The 22,734-nt window shown below is 45.1% G+C and overlaps 1 protein-coding gene across 3 annotated transcripts in view; it reads right to left on the bottom strand.

Annotated features, from left to right (window-relative positions):
- LOC137436191 (uncharacterized) overlaps positions 1-22,734 on the bottom strand; it is a 153,582-nt gene that overhangs the window by 35,426 nt on the left and 95,422 nt on the right. For 2 of the 3 annotated variants that reach the window (XM_078765940.1, XM_078765941.1), the window contains exon 5: positions 465-698. The exons of the other annotated variant lie outside the window; for it this stretch is intronic. In XM_078765940.1, the coding sequence (XP_078622066.1) occupies positions 465-698 (234 nt within the window). The remainder of the gene's footprint in view (positions 1-464; positions 699-22,734) is intronic. 3 annotated transcript variants of the gene reach the window in all.

The raw sequence follows: 22,734 nt of genomic DNA, 5'->3' as shown, positions 1-22,734 counted from the left end.
TTTAAAAGTGTCCCCAACCATTTCTTGAACATGCATGGACCGATTTTGTTCAAACTTGGCACAGGTACAATGCATAATGCAATACACGTGCACCTCACTTTATTTTGCAATCTGATCAAAGATGGCCGAATTGTAGATCGTCGGCCATTTTTCTTGTTAAAAAAAAAACACCTGATATTTAAAAGTGTCCCCAACCATTTCTTGAACATGCATGGACCGATTTTGTTCAAACTTGGCAGAAAGACAATGCATGAGAGTATACATAGGCAAAATATTTTGTTTTGTAATCCGATCAAAGATGGCTGACCGGCGGCCTTTAACTCTGTGCAGTAAAATTACTACAACCATATGTGTTATGACATTTTATGTCTTTTTCTCCTTGTTGAAGTTACTTTGACAATTTCATTTCTTCCAAAATACTGTACTTATATATTTTAATTAATTGATGTTCTTGTTCTTCCTACCAGCAGGAAGGCCAGTGAATCCTCGTGAGCCAGAAGTTTGCGGGCACGCCGCTCTCGCTTCGACAGACGAGCTGATGCGGCACGGGTCTGCGCCGTGTCAAGGCGGGCAGCATCCACCGCACGAGAACCTTCACGCTTAGCGTGACTCAACATGGCAGTTTCTTCGGCGACCACGAATGAACGGAGCTCACTATACAGCATTTCCAGCCGATCGCAAAGCTCTTTTGTAGCTGTCTGGGGTGAGGCAAAAGGGACGTTACATATAGCCAAATGGATGAAATTTGCAGGACGTTCATGCCATGGGAAGCAAGGAGAAACTGATATTTTAGGCATTAATCCTTTATTCTGTCGATTTCATCAACAATTGTTTTATCTGTCCGCCGATGTAGATGAAAACTATAATGGCGCTCGGGAGAGAGCTTACTCCACCACGTTGACAATTTACGTTTTGTATCCACTGATAGGCCAGATCTGGACTCGGACCTGAACCAACATCTAATCGGTTTGTTCTTGTCACCGAACCAACTCATCCACCAAGTTTGTTCAGAACTCGTCCACAACTTTTTGAAATATCATGTTACAAATAGTTTTGACCATAACAAATCAATGATGAAGAATCACTTTTTAAAAAATTCTGATCCTAGTCGGATCTTCACCAAAATTGAATCCTTGACACACACCCAATCTGTCCACCATGTTTTGTCCGAATCTGTCCATGTATTTTTGAGATATCCTGTTCACAAACAAACAAACAAACAAACAAGAAAGACGTCGTACAGAGTACGATACTTGCAAAATCCACCCTTCACCCAATAAAGTTGCCATGGATACATCAAATTGTCTATTTCATTAAGATTTTAATTGATGATATGAATCAAAGCTCGAGTCAATCGGATTAAAAATGATTATTTTTCAGATGAAAATTGATGATTTTAGAAGTTTGACCTTGATTTGACCTTTGACCTTAAAAGAGATGGTTTCCCAATTCAGTGAGGCGCTATGCAATTGCTCTTTAATTTCCAGGTTAATCGGATGAAAATTGATGATTTTAGAAGTTTGACCTTGAGTTGACCTTTGACCGTTTGACCTCAACCCGAGGCCACAGTGCCAGCCAATGCAAAACCATAATGCCAGATAACGAGAAGCTGCAGGGCCAGCCAATGCCAAACCGCAGCGCCAGATAACGAGAAGCTGCAGGGCCAGCCAATGCCAAACCGCAACGCCAGATAACGAGAAGCTGCAGGGCCAGCCAATGCCAAACCGCAACGCCAGATAACGAGAAGCTGCAGGGCCAGCCAATGCCAAACCGCAGCGCCAGATAACGAGAAGCTGCAGGGCCAGCCAATGCCAAACCGCAACGCCAGATAACGAGAAGCTGCAGGGCCAGCCAATGCCAAACCGCAACGCCAGATAACGAGAAGCTGCAGGGCCAGCCAATGCCAAACCGCAGCGCCAGATAACGAGAAGCTGCAGGGCCAGCCAATGCCAAACCGCAGCGCCAGATAACGAGAAGCTGCAGGGCTAGCCAATGCCAAACCGCAACGCTAGATAACGAGAAGCTGCAGGGCCAGCCAATGCCAAACCGCAGCGCAAGATAACGAGAAGCTGCAGGGCCAGCCAATGCCAAACCGCAACGCCATCCAACACGAGGCTACAGGGCCAGCCAATGCCAAACCGCAGTGCCAGATAACGAGAAGCTGCAGTGCCAGCCAATGCCAAACCGCAGCGCCAGATAATGAGAAGCTGCAGTGCCAGCCAATGCCAAACCACAGCGCCAGATAACGAGAAGCTGCAGGGCCAGTCAATGCCAACCCGCAATGCCAGATAACGAGAAGCTGCAGGGCCAGCCAATGCCGAACCGCAACGCCAGATAACGAGAAGCTGCAGAGCCAGCCAATGCCAAACCGCAACACCAGATAACGAGAAGCTGCAGGGCCAGCCAATGCCAAACCGCAACGCCAGATAACGAGAAGCTGCAGGGCCAGCCAATGCCAAACCGCAACGCCAGATAACGAGAAGCTGCAGGGCCAGCCAATGCCAAACCGCAATGCCAGATAACGAGAAGCTGCAGGGCCAGCCAATGCCAAACCGCAACGCCAGATAACGAGAGGCTGCAGGGCCAGCCAATGACAAACCGCAATGCCAGATAACGAGAAGCTGCAGGGCCAGCCAATGACAAACCGCAAAGCCAGATAGCGAGAAACTGCAGGGCCAGCCAATGACAAACCGCAACGCCAGATAACGAGAAGCTGCAGGGCCAGCCAATGCCAAACCACAACGCCAGATAACGAGAAGCTGTAGGGCCAGCCAATGCCAAACCGCAACGCCAGATAACGAGAAGCTGTAGGGCCAGCCAATGCCAAACCGCAACGCCAGATAACGAGAAGCTGTAGGGCCAGCCAATGCCAAACCGCAACGCCAGATAACTAGAAGCTGCAGGGCCAGCCAAACCGCAACGCCAGATAACGAGAAGCTGCAGGGCCAGCCAATGCCAAACCGCAACGCCAGATAACGAGAAGCTGCAGGGCCAGCCAATGCCAAACCGCAACGCCAGATAACGAGAAGCTGCAGGGCCAGCCAATGCCAAACCGCAACGCCAGATAACGAGAAGCTGCAGGGCCAGCTAATGCCAAACCGCAACGCCATCCAACACGAGGCCACCGCCCCAGTAAATGTGAGACTACATCACAAGCCAACACAAGACCACCATCCACAAAATCAAACTGCCAGCCATTATTACAAATACTACTGTAAGTAAAAGGAAGACTATTGTCCCACAGCGTTTGTGATGATTACATTTGGGATATTTAGGAAAATGTCACTCATAGAGCATGTGGAGACACATCGTTCATTGCTGGGACAATGAGATGGTTCATAAATGAAGGGACACCCTAGCAAGACAAACAAACTGTATATCCAAGTGATATAATGGGACTTTCAGTCCAACCTGTAGTACCTGGAAAGAAAACCATATTTGGATATTTGGGATTAATAATATAGTCTGGAATGACTGTGCTGGACGATCTTGCCATCACTGAGATAATAAAAGTAAAAAGAAGCTTTTGTTCCTTTCTCCATAATTAAATAATTATACATGTTGCACCTATATATCTTACCACAGGTGATCAGTTGATGCGAATGTGTTATGGAGAGAGGAAGAAGTTGTGCATAAAGGTAAAATGTATTATTTATACCACATACAGTACGTTCTTGGGGATGTTTACGTTTCCATCTTGTGTTTAACGATTAATGTTTGCTCAACTCACGCAAAGGAGACCAGGTAATGTCTGTTTCGTTCTGGGCGATTATACACTGTCCAGTGTCCAAAGAAGATGCGTTTTCATAGTGTATACCTATAGGAAGTAAAATCGTGAAATCTTTAATAATAATAAAACTTTTTTGTTTTCGCACGAGTTTTCAATGCTGAATCGTGGTCACGTTCAGGATTAATAAACAAACTCCATTTCACGTGTGCATCGACATGTAATTCACAAATGTGAAATAAATAAATAACAGACGGGAAATGGCCGAGATATCTTTTTTCGTTCTTATTTTATAAGTTATGTCCACGTACACTTTAAATAAGTTTATTTGAAATCTTTAATTTTAAAAATGTCATTTTGTATGCTGTAACGAAAGGAGTAATTTTGGTTTTCGCCGGACAGAAGGGTTTTAGGTAATGTTCTTTCTTATACACCGCCCATAAGAATTTTTTCCCCAGACACTTTTCCATTTGAGCTGTATTCTTTATATAGTCGGAATGTTTCATTCTTTAACGTAGTCACAATAACCAGTTACAATTATTAGGTACAATGCACATGGGGAGAGGGGCGGAGTTTCGTTCTCCAAAGGCCGGTGACGAACCTGCAGATCAGGTTGAGCTGAGGTGTTCATGTTGAAACAGAATAACAGATTGAATCTAGTCCAGTAATTGCTGCGGAAGTGGCTGCTGCCATTCGTCGTGATCCCGTGCTGTCATTTGTTGCGCACATCGTTTTGTTCGGTTCTTGGTGCGAGTTGCTCTCAACGTTAGAATATGCTCCATATGCATCGGGTGTATCTGAGCTGTCTTTAGCTCAAGGTTGTGTAATCTGGGGCATGTGGGTAGTCATTCCTGCTTCTTTGTCAGCGCTGTCTCAATGAGTTGCATGAGGGTCATTTGTAACGGCAATTTCAAAAATGAATGAAAGAATGAGGGAACAGAACGAGACCACCAATAAACGTCGTGATCCTCTCCCCCCCTCTCCTGTGTGTGTAATCCTCTCCCTGGTGTGTAATCCTCTCCCTGGTGTGTAATCATCTCCCTGGTGTGTAATCATCTCCCTGGTGTGTAATCCTCTCCCTGGTGTGTAATCCTCTCCCTGGTGTGTAATCCTCTCCCTGGTGTGTAATCCTCTCCCTGGAGTGTGACCCACTCCCCTGTGTGTAATCTTCTCCCCCTCTCCCGTGTGTCCCCCGTGTGTGACCCTCTCCCCCGTGTGTGACCCACTCCCCCGTGTGTGACCCACTCCCCCGTGTGTGACCCACTCCCCCGTGTGTGACCCACTGCCCCGTGTGTGACCCACTCCCCCCCGTGTGATCCACCCCCCCCCCCCCCGTGTGATCCACTCCCCGTGTGTGACCCACTTCACCGCGTGTGACCCACTCCCCCGCGTGTGACCCACTCCCCCGCGTGTGACCCACTCTCCCGCGTGTGACCCACTCCCCCGCGTGTGACCCACTCCCCCGCGTGTGACCCACTCCCCCGCGTGTGACCCACTCCCCCGCGTGTGACCCACTCCCGCGTGTGACCCACTCTCCCGCGTGTGACCCACTCCCCCGCGTGTGACCCACTCCCCCGCGTGTGACCCACTCCCCCGCGTGTGACCCACTCCCCCGCGTGTGACCCACTCCCCCGCGTGTGACCCACTCCCCCGCGTGTGACCCACTCCCCCGCGTGTGACCCACTCCCCCGCGTGTGACCCACACCCCCGCGTGTGACCCACTCCCCCGCGTGTGACCCACTCCCCCGCGTGTGACCCACTCCCCCGCGTGTGACCCACTCCCCCGCGTGTGACCCACTCCCCCGCATGTGACCCACTCCCCCGCGTGTGACCCACTCCCCCGCGTGTGACCCACTCCCCCGTGTGTGACCCACTCCCCCGTGTGTGACCCACTCCCCCGTGTGTGACCCACTCCCCCCCGTGTGACCCACTCCCCCCCGTGTGACCCACTCCCCCGCGTGTGACCCACTCCCCCGCGTGTGACCCACTCCCCCGCGTGTGACCCACTCTCCCGCGTGTGACCCACTCCCCCGCGTGTGACCCACTCCCCCGCGTGTGACCCACTCCCCCGCGTGTGACCCACTCCCCCGCGTGTGACCCACTCCCCCGCGTGTGACCCACTACCCCGCGTGTGACCCACTCCCCCGTGTGTGACCCACTCCCCCGTGTGTGACCCATTCCCCCATGTGTGACCCACTCCCCCGTGTGTGATCCACTCCCCCGCATGTGAATCCACTCCCCCGCGTGTGAATCCACTCCCCCGTGTGTGACCCACTCCCCCGCGTGTGACCCACTGCCCCGCGTGTGACCTACTTCCCCGGGTGTGACCCACTCCCCCGCGTGTGACCCACTACCCCGCGTGTGACCCACTCCCCCGTGTGTGACCCACTCCCCCGTGTGTGACCCATTCCCCCATGTGTGACCCACTCCCCCGTGTGTGATCCACTCCCCCGCATGTGAATCCACTCCCCCGCGTGTGAATCCACTCCCCCGTGTGTGACCCACTCCCCCGTGTGTGACCCACTACCCCGTGTGTGACCCACTACCCCGCGTGTGACCCACTCCCCCGTGTGTGACCCACTCCCCCGTGTGTGACCCATTCCCCCATGTGTGACCCACTCCCCCGTGTGTGATCCACTCCCCCGCATGTGAATCCACTCCCCCGCGTGTGAATCCACTCCCCCGTGTGTGACCCACTCCCCCGTGTGTGACCCACTACCCCGTGTGTGACCCACTCCCCCGTGTGTGATCCACTCCCCCGTGTGTGATCCACTCCCCCGTGTGTGATCCACTCCCCCGTGTGTGACCCACTCCCGCGTGTGTGACCCACTGCCCCGTGTGTGACCCACTCCCCTGTGTGACCCACTCCCCCGTGTGTGACCCACTCACCCGTGTGTGACCCACTACCCCGTGTGTGACCCACTACCCCGTGTGTGACCCACTCCCCCGTGTGTGACCCACTACCCCGTGTGTGACCCACTCCCCCGTGTGTGACCCACTCCCCCGTGTGTGACCCATTCCCCCGTGTGTGACCCACTCCCCCGTGTGTGATCCACTCCCCCGTGTGTGACCCACTACCCCGTGTGTGACCCACTACCCCGTGTGTGACCCACTCCCCCGTGTGTGACCCACTCCCCCGTGTGTGATCCACTCCCCCGTGTGTGATCCACTCCCCCGTGTGTGATCCACTCCCCCGTGTGTGATCCACTCCCCCGTGTGTGATCCATTCCCCTGTGTTTGATCCTCCCCCGTGTGTGATCCACTCCCCCGTGTGTGATCCATTCCCCTGTGTTTGATCCTCTCCCGTGTGTGATCCACTCCCCGGTGAGTGATCCTCTCCCACTCCCCTGTGTGTGACCCACTCCCCTGTGTGTGACCCATTCCCCGGTGTGTGATCCTCTCCCCCGTGCAGTGTGCATGATGTGGGAGGGATGGGGGAGGGGAGAAAGAGGATTTGAGCTCTTGAAGTCACATTTTACATAAGGTGTAATTATACATTTCAAACTGTATTTACCATGTAAATGCACATGCATTCACATGTTATCAGAAGTAAATATATTGTGTAGATTACATAATTTGTGGATCTGATGAATTGCCAGTCACCATTTTGCAAAACTGAATGTGCAGCATCGAAATGAAGATGTCCAAATGTCACACATATCCATGCCCATGGGATTCCCACGGGTGCTCCACTCGTTTTACCTGTAGTCTGCTCAATGACCCTCATATTACCTGTGTTCAGTTCAAAGAATCTCAAATTACCTGGTCTGCTCAAGGACCCTCATATTACCTGTGTTCAGTTCAAATAATCTCATATTACCTGGTCTGCTCAAGGACCCTCATATTACCTGTGTTCTGCTCAAGGACCCTCATATTATCTGATCTGCTCAAGGACCCTCATTACCTGGTGGTCTGCTCAAGCATCCTCAGATTACCTGGTGATCTGCTCAAGGACCCTCATATTACCTGTGGTCATTGTATAAGGTTGTTCACTTAGCCATAAACGAGTGTTTTGTGAATTTACACATGCCCAGAAAGATGAAACCATGCTTCATCTGCAAAAAGCAAAACATCCAAAACATTGTCTTGTTCTCTCAACATTGTCTGGAGCCAATCACAGCAAGTGGGCTATGCGTTTCTCTTTATCTGGCTCCAGTAACTGATGCACTAAATGAATTTTGAAGGGATAATGTTTGAGTATCTTCACCACATTCCTTGCACAGAAATATGAACCGTGAGCTTGTTGTGCGAAACGCCTCTGAGATTTATTTGGGCTTGCTTCCATTCTTTCCCGCACTTCATCCACTTTCTCTGATGTAACAACACTTGGGTGGCGCATGTGCTTTTTAACATTCACGTTGTCTGTTTCTCTAATCTGCTTCACCAGTTTCTATAACACTCGTTTTTAACTTTCACACACCGTGTTTCTCCAATCTGATTCACCAGTTTCTCGAAGACTCATTTTTAACTTTCACACACCGTGTTTCTCCAATCTGATTCACCAGTTTCTCGAAGACTCATTTTTAACTTTCACACACCCTGTTTCTCTAATCTGCTTCACCAGTTTCTATAACACTGATTTTTAACGTTCACACATCCTGTTTCTCTAATCTGCTTCACCAGTTTCTATATCACTCATTTTTTACTTTCACACACCCTGTTTCTCTAATCTGCTTCACCAGTTTCTATATCACTCATTTTTAACTTTCACACACCCTGTTTCTCTAATCTGCTTCACTAGTTTCTATATCACTCATTTTTAACTTTCACACACCCTGTTTCTCTAATCTGCTTCACTAGTTTCCATATCACTGATTTTTAACTTTCACACACCCTGTTTCTCTAATCTGTTTCACCAGTTTCTATAACACTCATTTTTAACTTTCACACACCCTGTTTCTCTAATCTGCTTCACTAGTTTCCATATCACTGATTTTTAACTTTCACACACCCTGTTTCTCTAATCTGTTTCACCAGTTTCTATAACACTCATTTTTAACTTTCACACACCCTGTTTCTCTAATCTGTTTCACCAGTTTCTATAACACTCATTTTTAACTTTCACACACCCTGTTTCTCTAATCTGTTTCACCAGTTTCTATAACACTCATTTTTAACTTTCACACACCCTGTTTCTCTAATCTGTTTCACCAGTTTCTATATCACTCATTTTTAACTTTCACACACCCTGTTTCTCTAATCTGTTTCACCAGTTTCTATAACACTCATTTTTAACTTTCACACACCCTGTTTCTCTGAACTGCTTCACCAGTTTCTATACCACTCATTTTTAACTTTCACACACCCTGTTTCTCTGATCTGCTTCACCAGTTTCTATATCACTCATTTTTAACTTTCACACACCCTGTTTCTCTAATCTGCTTCACCAGTTTCTATATCACTCATTTTTAACTTTCACACACCCTGTTTCTCTAATCTGCTTCACCAGTTTCTATATCACTCATTTTTAACTTTCACACACCCTGTTTCTCTAATCTGTTTCACCAGTTTCTATATCACTCATTTTTAACTTTCACACATCCTGTTTCTCTAATCTGTTTCACCAGTTTCTATATCACTCATTTTTAACTTTCACACACCCTGTTTCTCTAATCTGCTTCACCAGTTTCTATATCACTCATTTTTAACTTTCACACACCCTGTTTCTCTAATCTGTTTCACCAGTTTCTATATCACTCATTTTTAACTTTCACACACCCTGTTTCTCTAATCTGCTTCACCAGTTTCTATATCACTCATTTTTAACTTTCACACACCCTGTTTCTCTGATCTGCTTCACCAGTTTCTATATCACTCATTTTTAACTTTCACACACCCTGTTTCTCTAATCTGTTTCACCAGTTTCTATAACACTCATTTTTAACTTTCACACACCCTGTTTTTCTAATCTGCTTCACAAGTTTCCATATCACTGATTTTTAACTTTCACACACCCTGTTTCTCTAATCTGTTTCACCAGTTTCTATAACACTCATTTTTAACTTTCACACACCCTGTTTCTCTGAACTGCTTCACCAGTTTCTATATCACTCATTTTTAACTTTCACACACCCTGTTTCTCTAATCTGTTTCACCAGTTTCTATAACACTCATTTTTAACTTTCACACACCCTGTTTCTCTGAACTGCTTCACCAGTTTCTATACCACTCATTTTTAACTTTCACACACCCTGTTTCTCTGATCTGCTTCACCAGTTTCTATATCACTCATTTTTAACTTTCACACACCCTGTTTCTCTAATCTGCTTCACCAGTTTCTATATCACTCATTTTTAACTTTCACACACCCTGTTTCTCTGATCTGCTTCACCAGTTTCTATATCACTCATTTTTAACTTTCACACACCCTGTTTCTCTGAACTGCTTCACCAGTTTCTATATCACTCATTTTTAACTTTCACACACCCTGTTTCTCTGATCTGCTTCACCAGTTTCTATATCACTCATTTTTAACTTTCACACACCCTGTTTCTCTGAACTGCTTCACCAGTTTCTATATCACTCATTTTTAACTTTCACACACCCTGTTTCTCTGATCTGCTTCACCAGTTTCTATATCACTCATTTTTAACTTTCACACACCCTGTTTCTCTAATCTGCTTCACCAGTTTCTATATCACTCATTATCTTGCCAAAACGAAGTTTTTGCAAGATGTATTAGTCAGCTTGTATGTTTGTTTTTTTGTTTGTTTGTGGTTAATCATTTTTTTTCACGTTTAGATCACTCTGTAGACCACAGTTATTATTGGAAACTCCTGTAACTTCGCATATCAGAGTCCTATAGAGATACCCTTCAGCACACAAAATTTTGAAGGTCAAGGTCAAAGGTCAAGGTCACTTAGTGGTCAATCATGGAGGTCGACGAAACACTAATTTTTTGAGTAACTTTGATCGGATCGTCTCCAAACTTCATGGGAATCTAGTATATGGTCCGGCGCTCAGCTGATTAGTTTTTGGTGGCGATCGGCCTTGACCTTCATGGTTAGCGCTGGAGGTCGAAAATTATTGACCCCAAGGTCAAATTACGAAACCCTTATTTTTTGAGTAACTTTGATCTTATGATCTCCAAACTTGGTGGGTATATAGGGTATGGTATGGCGCTCAGTTGATTAGTTTTTGGTGTCGATCGGCCTTGACCTTCAAGGTCATTTTGAAGGTCATTCAATTTTGACCAAAAGGTAAAATTTTCAAGTTTCAGTTACCATATCGAGTAGTACCTCAAATTGAAGCCCTTGTTGAGTGCTTTCCAAACATATAACTAGTTTGACAATGTGACGTCATTTGACGGCGTTATGACGAAAAAACTGCACTTTTCATGTATATTGTATTGCTTTAGTTCGCATTGTTTAGGTCACTCTGTAGAGCACAGTTCCCTTTGGAAACTCCAAACTTCATGGGAATCTAGTATATGGTCCGGCGCTCAGCTGATTAGTTTTTGGTGGCGATCGGCCTTGACCTTCATGGTTAGCGCTGGAGGTCGAAAATTATTGACCCCAAGGTCAAATTTTGAAATCGTAGGTACCATATCGAGTAATACCTCATATGAATGCGCTTGATGAGTGCTTCCCAGATCTGTAAACAGTTTGACGCTATGACGTCATTTGATGACGTCATGACGAAAAAACGGAATTTTCACATTTTGGCAAGATACGGTTCACCCTGTGGGTGACATATGTTCATTTTTAACTTTCACACACCCTGTTTCTCTAATCTGCTTCACCAGTTTCTATATCACTCATTTTTAACTTTCACACACCCTGTTTCTCTGAACTGCTTCACCAGTTTCTATATCACTCATTTTTATCTTTCACACACCCTGTTTCTCTAATCTGCTTCACCAGTTTCTATATCACTCATTTTTAACTTTCACACACCCTGTTTCTCTGAACTGCTTCACCAGTTTCTATATCACTCATTTTTAACTTTCACACACCCTGTTTCTCTGAACTGCTTCACCAGTTTCTATATCACTCATTTTTAACTTTCACACACCCTGTTTCTCTAATCTGCTTCACCAGTTTCTATATCACTCATTTTTATCTTTCACACACCATGTTTCTCTAATCTGCTTCACCAGTTTCTATATCACTCATTTTTAACTTTCACACACCCTGTTTCTCTAATCTGCTTCACCAGTTTCTATATCACTCATTTTTAACTTTCACACACCCTGTTTCTCTAATCTGCTTCACCAGTTTCTATATCACTCATTTTTAACTTTCACACACCCTGTTTCTCTGAACTGCTTCACCAGTTTCTATATCACTCATTTTTAACTTTCACACACCCTGTTTCTCTAATCTGCTTCACCAGTTTCTATATCACTCATTTTTATCTTTCACACACCATGTTTCTCTAATCTGCTTCACCAGTTTCTATATCACTCATTTTTAACTTTCACACACCCTGTTTCTCTAATCTGCTTCACCAGTTTCTATATCACTCATTTTTAACTTTCACACACCCTGTTTCTCTGAACTGCTTCACCAGTTTCTATATCACTCATTTTTAACTTTCACACACCCTGTTTCTCTAATCTGCTTCACCAGTTTCTATATCACTCATTTTTAACTTTCACACACCCTGTTTCTCTGAACTGCTTCACCAGTTTCTATATCACTCATTTTTAACTTTCACACACCATGTTTCTCTAATCTGCTTCACCAGTTTACGTATCACTGATTTTTAACTTTCACACACCCTGTTTCTCTGAACTGCTTCACCAGTTTACGTATCACTGATTTTTAACTTTCACACACCCTGTTTCTCTAATCTGCTTCACCAGTTTCCATATCATTGATTTTTAACTTTCACACACCCTGTTTCTCTGAACTGCTTCACCAGTTTACGTATCACTGATTTTTAACTTTCACACACTCTGTTTCTCTAATCTGCTTCACCAGTTTCCATATCACTGATTTTTAACTTTCACACACCCTGTTTCTCTGAACTGCTTCACCAGTTTCTATATCACTCATTTTTAACTTTCACACACCCTGTTTCTCTAATCTGTTTCACCAGTTTCCATATCACTGATTTTTAACTTTCACACACCCTGTTTCTCTGAACTGCTTCACCAGCTTACGTATCACTGATTTTTAACTTTCACACACCCTGTTTCTCTAATCTGTTTCACCAGTTTCCATATCACTGATTTTTTACTTTCACACACCCTGTTTCTCTGAACTGCTTCACCAGTTTACGTATCACTGATTTTTAACTTTCACACACCCTGTTTCTCTAATCTGCTTCACCAGTTTACGTATCACTGATTTTTAACTTTCACACACCCTGTTTCTCTAATCTGCTTCACCAGTTTACGTATCACTGATTTTTAACTTTCACACACCGTGTTTCTCTAAACTGCTTCACCAGTTTCCATATCACTGATTTTTAACTTTCACACACCCTGTTTCTCTAATCTGCTTCACCAGTTTACGTATCACTGATTTTTAACTTTCACACACCCTGTTTCTCTGAACTGCTTCACCAGTTTCCATATCACTGATTTTTATCTTTCACACACCCTGTTTCTCTGAACTGCTTCACCAGTTTCCATATCACTGATTTTTAACTTTCACACACCCTGTTTCTCTGAACTGCTTCACCAGTTTACGTATCACTGATTTTTAACTTTCACACACCCTGTTTCTCTAATCTGCTTCACCAGTTCACGTATCACTGATTTTTGACTTTCACACACCCTGTTTCTCTGAACTGCTTCACCAGTTTACGTATCACTGATTTTTAACTTTCACACACCCTGTTTCTCTGAACTGCTTCACCAGTTTACGTATCACTGATTTTTAACTTTCACACACCCTGTTTCTCTAATCTGCTTCACCAGTTTCTATATCACTCATTTTTAACTTTCACACACCGTGTTTCTCTGATCTGCTTCACCAGTTTCTATATCACTCATTTTTAACTTTCACACATCCTGTTTCTCTAATCTGTTTCACCAGTTTCTATATCACTCATTTTTAACTTTCACACACCCTGTTTCTCTGAACTGCTTCACCAGTTTACGTATCACTGACTTTTAACTTTCACACACCCTGTTTCTCTGACCTGCTTCACCAGTTTACGTATCACTGATTTTTAACTCTCACACACCCTGTTTCTCTAATCTGCTTCACCAGTTTCTATATCACTCATTTTTAACTTTCACACACCCTGTTTCTCTAATCTGTTTCACCAGTTTCTATATCACTCATTTTTAACTTTCACACACCCTGTTTCTCTTATCTGTTTCACCAGTTTCTATATCACTCATTTTAAACTTTCACACACCCTGTTTCTCTAATCTGCTTCACCAGTTTCTATATCACTCATTTTTAACTTTCACACACCCTGTTTCTCTAATCTGCTTCACCAGTTTCTATATCACTCATTTTTAACTTTCACACACCGTTTCTCTGATCTGCTTCACCAGTTTCTATATCACTCATTTTTAACTTTCACACACCCTGTTTCTCTAATCTGTTTCACCAGTTTCTATATCACTCATTTTTAACTCTCACACACCCTGTTTCTCTAATCTGCTTCACCAGTTTCTATATCACTCATTTTTAACTTTCACACACCCTGTTTCTCTAATCTGCTTCACCAGTTTCTATATCACTCATTTTTAACTTTCACACACCCTGTTTCTCTAATCTGCTTCACCAGTTTCTATAACACTCATTTTTAACTTTCACACATCCTGTTTCTCTGAACTGCTTCACCAGTTTATGTATCACTGATTTTTAACTTTCACACACCCTGTTTCTCTAATCTGCTTCACCAGTTTCTATATCACTCATTTTTAACTTTCACACACCCTGTTTCTCTGAACTGCTTCACCAGTTTCTATATCACTGATTTTTAACTTTCACACACCCTGTTTCTCTAATCTGCTTCACCAGTTTCTATATCACTCATTTTTAACTTTCACACACCCTGTTTCTCTAATCTGCTTCACCAGTTTCTATATCACTCATTTTTTACTTTCACACACCCTGTTTCTCTGAACTGCTTCACCAGTTTACGTATCACTGATTTTTAACTTTCACACACCCTGTTTCTCTAATCTGCTTCACCAGTTTCTATATCACTCATTTTTTACTTTCACACACCCTGTTTCTCTGAACTGCTTCACCAGTTTACGTATCATTGATTTTTAACTTTCACACACCCTGTTTCTCTGAACTGCTTAACCAGTTTACGTATCATTGATTTTTAACTTTCACACACCGTGTTTCTCTGAACTGATTCACCAGTTTACGTATCATTGATTTTTAACTTTCACACACCGTGTTTCTCTGAACTGCTTCACCAGTTTACGTATCACTGATTTTTAACTTTCACACACCCTGTTTCTCTGAACTGCTTCACCAGTTTACGTATCACTGATTTTTAACTTTCACACACCCTGTTTCTCTAATCTGCTTCACCAGTTTCTATATCACTCATTTTTAACTTTCACACACCCTGTTTCTCTGAACTGCTTCACCAGTTTACGTATCACTGATTTTTAACTTTCACACACCCTGTTTCTCTAATCTGCTTCCCCAGTTTCTATATCACTCCTTTTTAACTTTCACACACCCTGTTTCTCTAATCTGCTTCACCAGTTTCTATATCACTCATTTTTAACTTTCACACACCCTGTTTCTCTGAACTGCTTCACCAGTTTACGTATCATTGATTTTTAACTTTCACACACCCTGTTTCTCTGAACTGCTTAACCAGTTTACGTATCATTGATTTTTAACTTTCACACACCGTGTTTCTCTGAACTGATTCACCAGTTTACGTATCATTGATTTTTAACTTTCACACACCGTGTTTCTCTGAACTGCTTCACCAGTTTACGTATCACTGATTTTTAACTTTCACACACCCTGTTTCTCTGAACTGCTTCACCAGTTTACGTATCACTGATTTTTAACTTTCACACACCCTGTTTCTCTAATCTGCTTCACCAGTTTCTATATCACTCATTTTTAACTTTCACACACCCTGTTTCTCTGAACTGCTTCACCAGTTTACGTATCACTGATTTTTAACTTTCACACACCCTGTTTCTCTAATCTGCTTCACCAGTTTCTATATCACTCATTTTTAACTTTCACACACCCTGTTTCTCTAATCTGCTTCACCAGTTTCTATATCACTCATTTTTAACTTTCACACACCCTGTTTCTCTAATCTGCTTCCCCAGTTTCTATATCACTCCTTTTTAACTTTCACACACCCTGTTTCTCTAATCTGCTTCACCAGTTTCTATATCACTCATTTTTAACTTTCACACACCCTGTTTCTCTGAACTGCTTCACCAGTTTACGTATCATTGATTTTTAACTTTCACACACCGTGTTTCTCTGAACTGCTTCACCAGTTTACGTATCATTGATTTTTAACTTTCACACACCCTGTTTCTCTGAACTGCTTCACCAGTTTACGTATCATTGATTTTTAACTTTCACACACCGTGTTTCTCTGAACTGATTCACCAGTTTACGTATCATTGATTTTTAACTTTCACACACCGTGTTTCTCTGAACTGCTTCACCAGTTTACGTATCACTGATTTTTAACTTTCACACACCGTGTTTCTCTAATCTGCTTCACCAGTTTCTATATCACTCATTTTTAACTTTCACACACCCTGTTTCTCTGAACTGCTTCACCAGTTTACGTATCACTGATTTTTAACTTTCACACACCCTGTTTCTCTGAACTGCTTCACCAGTTTCTATATCACTCATTTTTAACTTTCACACACCCTGTTTCTCTTATCTGCTTCACCAGTTTACGTATCACTGATTTTTAACTTTCACACACCCTGTTTCTCTAATCTGCTTCACCAGTTTACGTATCACTGATTTTTAACTTTCACACACCCTGTTTCTCTAATCTGCTTCACCAGTTTACGTATCACTGATTTTTAACTTTCACACACCCTGTTTCTCTGAACTGCTTCACCAGTTTCCATATCACTGATTTTTAACTTTCACACACCCTGTTTCTCTAATCTGCTTCACCAGTTTACGTATCACTGATTTTTAACTTTCACACACCCTGTTTCTCTAATCTGCTTCACCAGTTTACGTATCACTGATTTTTATCTTTCACACACCCTGTTTCTCTGAACTGCTTCACCAGTTTCCATATCACTGATTTTTAACTTTCACACACCGTGTTTCTCTGAACTGATTCACCAGTTTACGTATCATTGATTTTTAACTTTCACACACCGTGTTTCTCTGAACTGCTTCACCAGTTTACGTATCACTGATTTTTAACTTTCACACACCCTGTTTCTCTGAACTGCTTCACCAGTTTACGTATCACTGATTTTTAACTTTCACACACCCTGTTTCTCTAATCTGCTTCACCAGTTCACGTATCACTGATTTTTAACTTTCACACACTCTGTCTAATCTGCTTCACCAGTTTACGTATCACTGATTTTTAACTTTCACACACCCTGTTTCTCTGAACTGCTTCACCAGTTTACGTATCACTGATTTTTAACTTTCACACACCCTGTTTCTCTGAACTGCTTCACCAGTTTACGTATCACTCATTTTTAACTTTCACACACCCTGTTTCTCTGAACTGCTTCACCAGATTCCATATCACTGATTTTTAACTTTCACACACCCTGTTTCTCTAATCTGCTTCACCAGTTTACGTATCACTGATTTTTAACTTTCACACACCCTGTTTCTCTAATCTGCTTCACCAGTTTACGTATCACTGATTTTTATCTTTCACACACCCTGTTTCTCTGAACTGCTTCACCAGTTTCCATATCACTGATTTTTAACTTTCACACACCGTGTTTCTCTGAACTGATTCACCAGTTTACGTATCATTGATTTTTAACTTTCACACACCGTGTTTCTCTGAACTGCTTCACCAGTTTACGTATCACTGATTTTTAACTTTCACACACCCTGTTTCTCTGAACTGCTTCACCAGTTTACGTATCACTGATTTTTAACTTTCACACACCCTGTTTCTCTTTTCTGTTACATATCTATGTGAATTAATATTCAGATCTTTGCTTATCCGTGTGTAGTATAGTAAGGGTTGTTGTGATTGGAGGGTCAGGAGCCCTTCTGAACCAGTGGCCGGAAACGGAAGTGACCGGAAACGGGAGAGAAAACGAGACGAGGAAAAAAGGACGAGTATTCTTCTTGTTCTTCCTCGCCCCGCTGGGACGAAAGGTGGCCTCGACCTTGCGCTGCGTGACAAAGCGGCGTTCCGAAGCCCGTCTGGCGAGAGGAGTGCGGGGCCTGGTACGATACCGACCCGGTGGAGACGTCAAGTTGACGTGGGGCCGTGCATCGACCCCGCGTCTGGTACCGTTCGCGGCCCCGTCTAAAAAGACGCGTACGAGTCGCAGGTTGGGGCCTAGCACGCCTGGCAAGTGGCGTGGGGCTTTTGGCTTGCTTTACCGCCCCCGCTTCGCGTAGCCACGAGAGGCTGCAGCCGCGGGGCCTGGTACGATACCTGCCCGGTGGAGACGTCCACCCGGAGTTCGTTCAACCGCCCGAGTGCGGCGACGCCGACTATCCTCTTGGTCAGGAGGGGCCCAGAGACATTGTGCGGGACCGAGACCATAAGGGTGTGGTGAGTACTCACCGGGACACACGTATATAAGATGGCCATCTTATTCATAGGGAATTGATTGTCCTTGAAAGATTGTTGATGGTGGTGTATTGTTGATTGCTCGGGGAAAATCTCCGTGGTTGTGTCATTGAAATTGTTGGGTATCATTACCATTGGGAAATATATTCTTGAACATCAGTGTCTCTTGGGGTGGAATTCATAGGTATTGCGTTGCGAAAGCGCATCTATATAATACTACTTTCTGGCGAAGGTCCTCTCACGGTCCGGGGGTCACCGAGACCAGGTAGTCACCGAGGGGACCACGTAACAGAATTGGGGGCTCGTCCAAATTACGATTTGCGGATTCGCAATTGGGTCTACGTCCGGGATCTAAAATTGTATAAAATAATAAAATAATATTTTTATTAATTAAAAGTTATTAATTAAGTATTAATTGGTAATTTTGGGGGAAATTGGGGTAAAGTCTTGGGGGAAGGTTAACAGGTGTTAACGATAGTCACCATGGCGTTTGTGGCACAGAACTTTGCGGTAACACCGAGTGAGGCACAGTTCCGAGCGTTACTAAAGTCGGACCTCTTGAAATTGGCCAAACATTTTAACTTGGAGGTCCGAACTAATTTGAGGAAGGCAGAGTTGCAGACCACGGTGATACAGTCTATGGTGGGATTAGGAACATGGGACGAGTTAGCCTGGGAGTGGCTACCTGAGGAACCAGAAGACGTGGAGCTCCGGAAACTGGAGTTGCAATTACGGAGCCAGGAACGGATCAAAGAAGAAGAAAGGAAAGCAGAAAAGGAAAGAGCAGAAGAAGAAAGGAAAGCAGAAAAGGAAAGAGCAGAAGAAGAAAGGAAAGCAGAAAAGGAAAAAGCAGAGGAAAGGAGAATGGAACGAGAACTCCAGGAAAGGTTAAAAGAAGAAGAAAGGAAAGCAGAAAAGGAAAGAGCAGAAGAAGAAAGGAAAGCAGAAGAGAGGAGAGAAGAGAAACAAGCAGAGGAAAGGAGAGTGGAACGAGAACTCCAGGAAAGGTTAGCAGAAGAAGAAAGGAAAGCAGAAGAGAGGAGAGAAGAGAAACAAGCAGAGGAAAGGAGAGTGGAACGAGAACTCCAGGAAAGGTTAGAAGGGAGAAAAGCAGAGGAGAGAAAAGCGGAAAGGGAATTAAAGGAACGTGACATGGAGCTTCAGCAAGAAATCAAATTCAAGGAGCTGGAGTTAATGAGAGAACGGGGAGAGGCACCACCCTTGCTGACGGGGTCGACACCTAACCAGAGAACCTGGGATGTGGGCAGACATGTGAGGCTGGTTCCACCGTTCAGTGAAAAGGAAGTCGCGAAATTTTTTCCACACTTTGAGAAAGTGGCTCGACAATTAAATTGGCCGGAGGAGGCCTGGACCATACTCGTGCAAAGTGTGCTGGTGGGGAAAGCTCAGGAAATTTATTCGGCGCTACCGATGGACCAATGTGCAGATTATGAGGTACTGAAGAAGCACATCCTCAAAGCCTATGAGTTGGTTCCGGAAGCTTACAGGCAAAAATTTAGGAATGCCAGGAAGAGGGAGAGTGAGACCCATGTGGAGTTTGCCAGAGTGAAAGAAAACATGTTTGATCGGTGGTGTGAGTCAAAAGGAGTCGGGAAAGACTTCGAAACATTGCGGGACTTGATCCTGGTGGAGGAATTTCAGCAGTGTGTCCACGAGGACATCAAAGTGTACCTGCAGGAAAAGAAAGTACCAAAGTTGTGGGACGCAGCCACCATGGCAGATGATTATGCCTTAACCCACCGAATAGGGGTCCACAAACCTAACTCCTCGCCTAGACTTCAGCAGGGGAGTTCTGGAACACCCGGTGCAGAGAACGACTTTACATGGCGGCGGCCTCGAGAGGAGTATGGGGACAACTATGATACCCCAACTGTTAGAAATCAGAGGGCTACGGGCCCAAGACAAACTTATTTTTCGGGGGGCTCAAGGCCGACCCCGAGGTTCTCCCCCGGGCCGACTTGTGCTTTTTGCCATAAAACTGGACACTTGATGTCCCAATGTTACCTCCGGAAAAGGGAGAACCCGGAACGGAATCAGTCTAGGGCGACTCCGAATGCACTGGCAAGTGTGAGAAGTCAGTCTTGGAGAGCAGAGCTGGGGGAAGATTCCCCTGTCAAAGGTACGGCGTCCCGGGAGAACCTTGTTCAGGAGGGCTACAAACATTTCATTTCAGAGGGGTTCGTGTCGCTGGATGGCGACCCGAGTAACCAGAGGCCAGTTAGGGTATTGAGGGACACAGGAGCCCACCAATCGTTGATGCTGGAGGGCATTTTGCCATTGTCGGAGAAGACGGCAACTGGGGTTAGTGTGCTTTTACAGGGGGTCGGGGGCTATGTTAAAGCTCCGCTTCATGTCATCCAGTTGAGTTCTGAGTTGGTATCAGGGCCGGTCACCGTAGGCTTACAAGCCACCCTTCCTGTGGAGGGAATCTCTTTTATTATCGGGAATGATTTGGCCGGGGGGCGAGTTTCGGATAATCCAATAATGGTGGAAAAGCCCAGTAAGGAAAATAACACCACTCGGTTAGAGATGGAGATTCCGGGTATCTTTCCATCCTGTGCAGTGACTCGGGCTATGGGTAGAAAGCACGCGGAAGAGAAGGAGGAAGAAAGAGAGGGGGAGTTGGAACCCTTAGAGGTACGGGAAGACCACTCGGAAAAGGGAAATAACCAGGGGAGGGATTCCCAGGAATTTCAAGAAATGGTAGCGTCTGGAACAAAAGGGGACGTGGAGAGTCAGTCGGAGACCGCGGGGAACGAAGTGGAGCAAACCGCGCTGGTCCGAAGGAGACTAGTGGAAGAGCAACACGAAGACTCGGAGATCCAGAGGTTAATTGAAAAAGCCGTTACGGAAGAAGAGGTTACGAAGATACCTGTGGGGTATTTCATGAAGGGGGAAACCCTAATGAGGAAATGGAGGCCACCGGAGGTGCCCGCAGACGATGAGTGGAAAGTTCACTATCAGATTGTGGTGCCACCGCTGTACCGGAAGGAGATCTTGAGTTTGGCACATGAGACCCCTTGGGCCGGGCACCTGGGAGTGAACAAGACCTGTGACAGGATATTGGTACATTTTTTCTGGCCGGGATTGCGACGGGATGTGGCGGAGTTCTGCAAGTCCTGCCATACTTGTCAGCTGGTGGGAAAGCCGAATCAAAAAATCCCACCCGCCCCGTTAAAGCCAATTCCAGCTTTTGAAGAGCCATTCAGCCGAGTCATTGTGGACTGTGTGGGCCCTTTACCCAAAACCAAAGCTGGACATCAATACTTACTGACCATCATGTGCGCATCCACTAGGTTCCCCGAGGCAGTGCCTCTGAGGAAAATAACGGCGGCAGTTATTGCAAAGGCCTTGATTAAATTTTTCACCTGGGTTGGTCTACCTAAGGTCATCCAATCTGATCAGGGTTCCAATTTCATGTCCACGCTTTTCCAGCAAGTGGTACACCTGTTGGGGGTGGAACAAGTAAGAGCCAGCGCATACCATCCCGAGAGCCAAGGGGCCCTGGAAAGGTTTCACCAGACTTTAAAGAATATGATCCGAACGTATTGTTTTGAATGTGCCAAGGATTGGGATGAAGGGATACCCCTATTGTTGTTTGCGGCGAGGGAGTCCGTGCAGGATTCCTTGGGATTCAGTCCGTTTGAACTGGTGTTTGGGCACGCAGTGCGGGGACCGTTGAAATTGGTGAAAGAACAGTGGTTACTACAGGAGTCCCGGACACCGATGGTGGAGTATGTGTCCACAGTGAAACACCGATTGGCAAAGGCATGTGAGGTGGCACGACGGAACTTGAGAATGGCCCAGGGGAAAATGAAGGAGAGACATGACAAGACCTCACAGATAAGGAATTTCAGTCCTCAGGACCGGGTGTTAGTATTGCTGCCCGTTCCAGGTCAGCCCCTCCAGGCTAGATATTTCGGTCCTTATGCAGTGGAGGAGAGGGTGAATGAGACAAACTACGTGGTGACCACTCCCGACCGACGGAAAAAGCGACAGTTGTGTCATGTCAACCGACTGAAGAAATATCATGAGCGGGAACCGGTGGAAGACGTAGTTCCTGTCTCCCCTGTCGTACCGGTGAAAATGGACGGAAACGCCGGGGTGAAGTTTGATAACTTGGATGACCAGGCCTGCCCCAAATTGACGAACACCGAAGTGTTGAGTCATTTGGATGAGAAGTTAGGTCATTTAACAAGGGAACAGCAAGGACAACTGTCCAGCTTAATGTTCGAATTTAAACATTTGTTCACAGATGTACCTGGTCGTACGGACTTAGTATATCATGATATCGAGGTGGGGGATGCCACTCCAGTGAAACA

Source organism: Myxine glutinosa, chromosome 11, assembly GCF_964187855.1.
Source record: "Myxine glutinosa chromosome 11, kmMyxGlut1.1, whole genome shotgun sequence".
Lineage (NCBI taxonomy): Eukaryota > Metazoa > Chordata > Myxini > Myxiniformes > Myxinidae > Myxine > Myxine glutinosa.
This window is presented reverse-complemented; position numbering and strand designations above follow the sequence as displayed.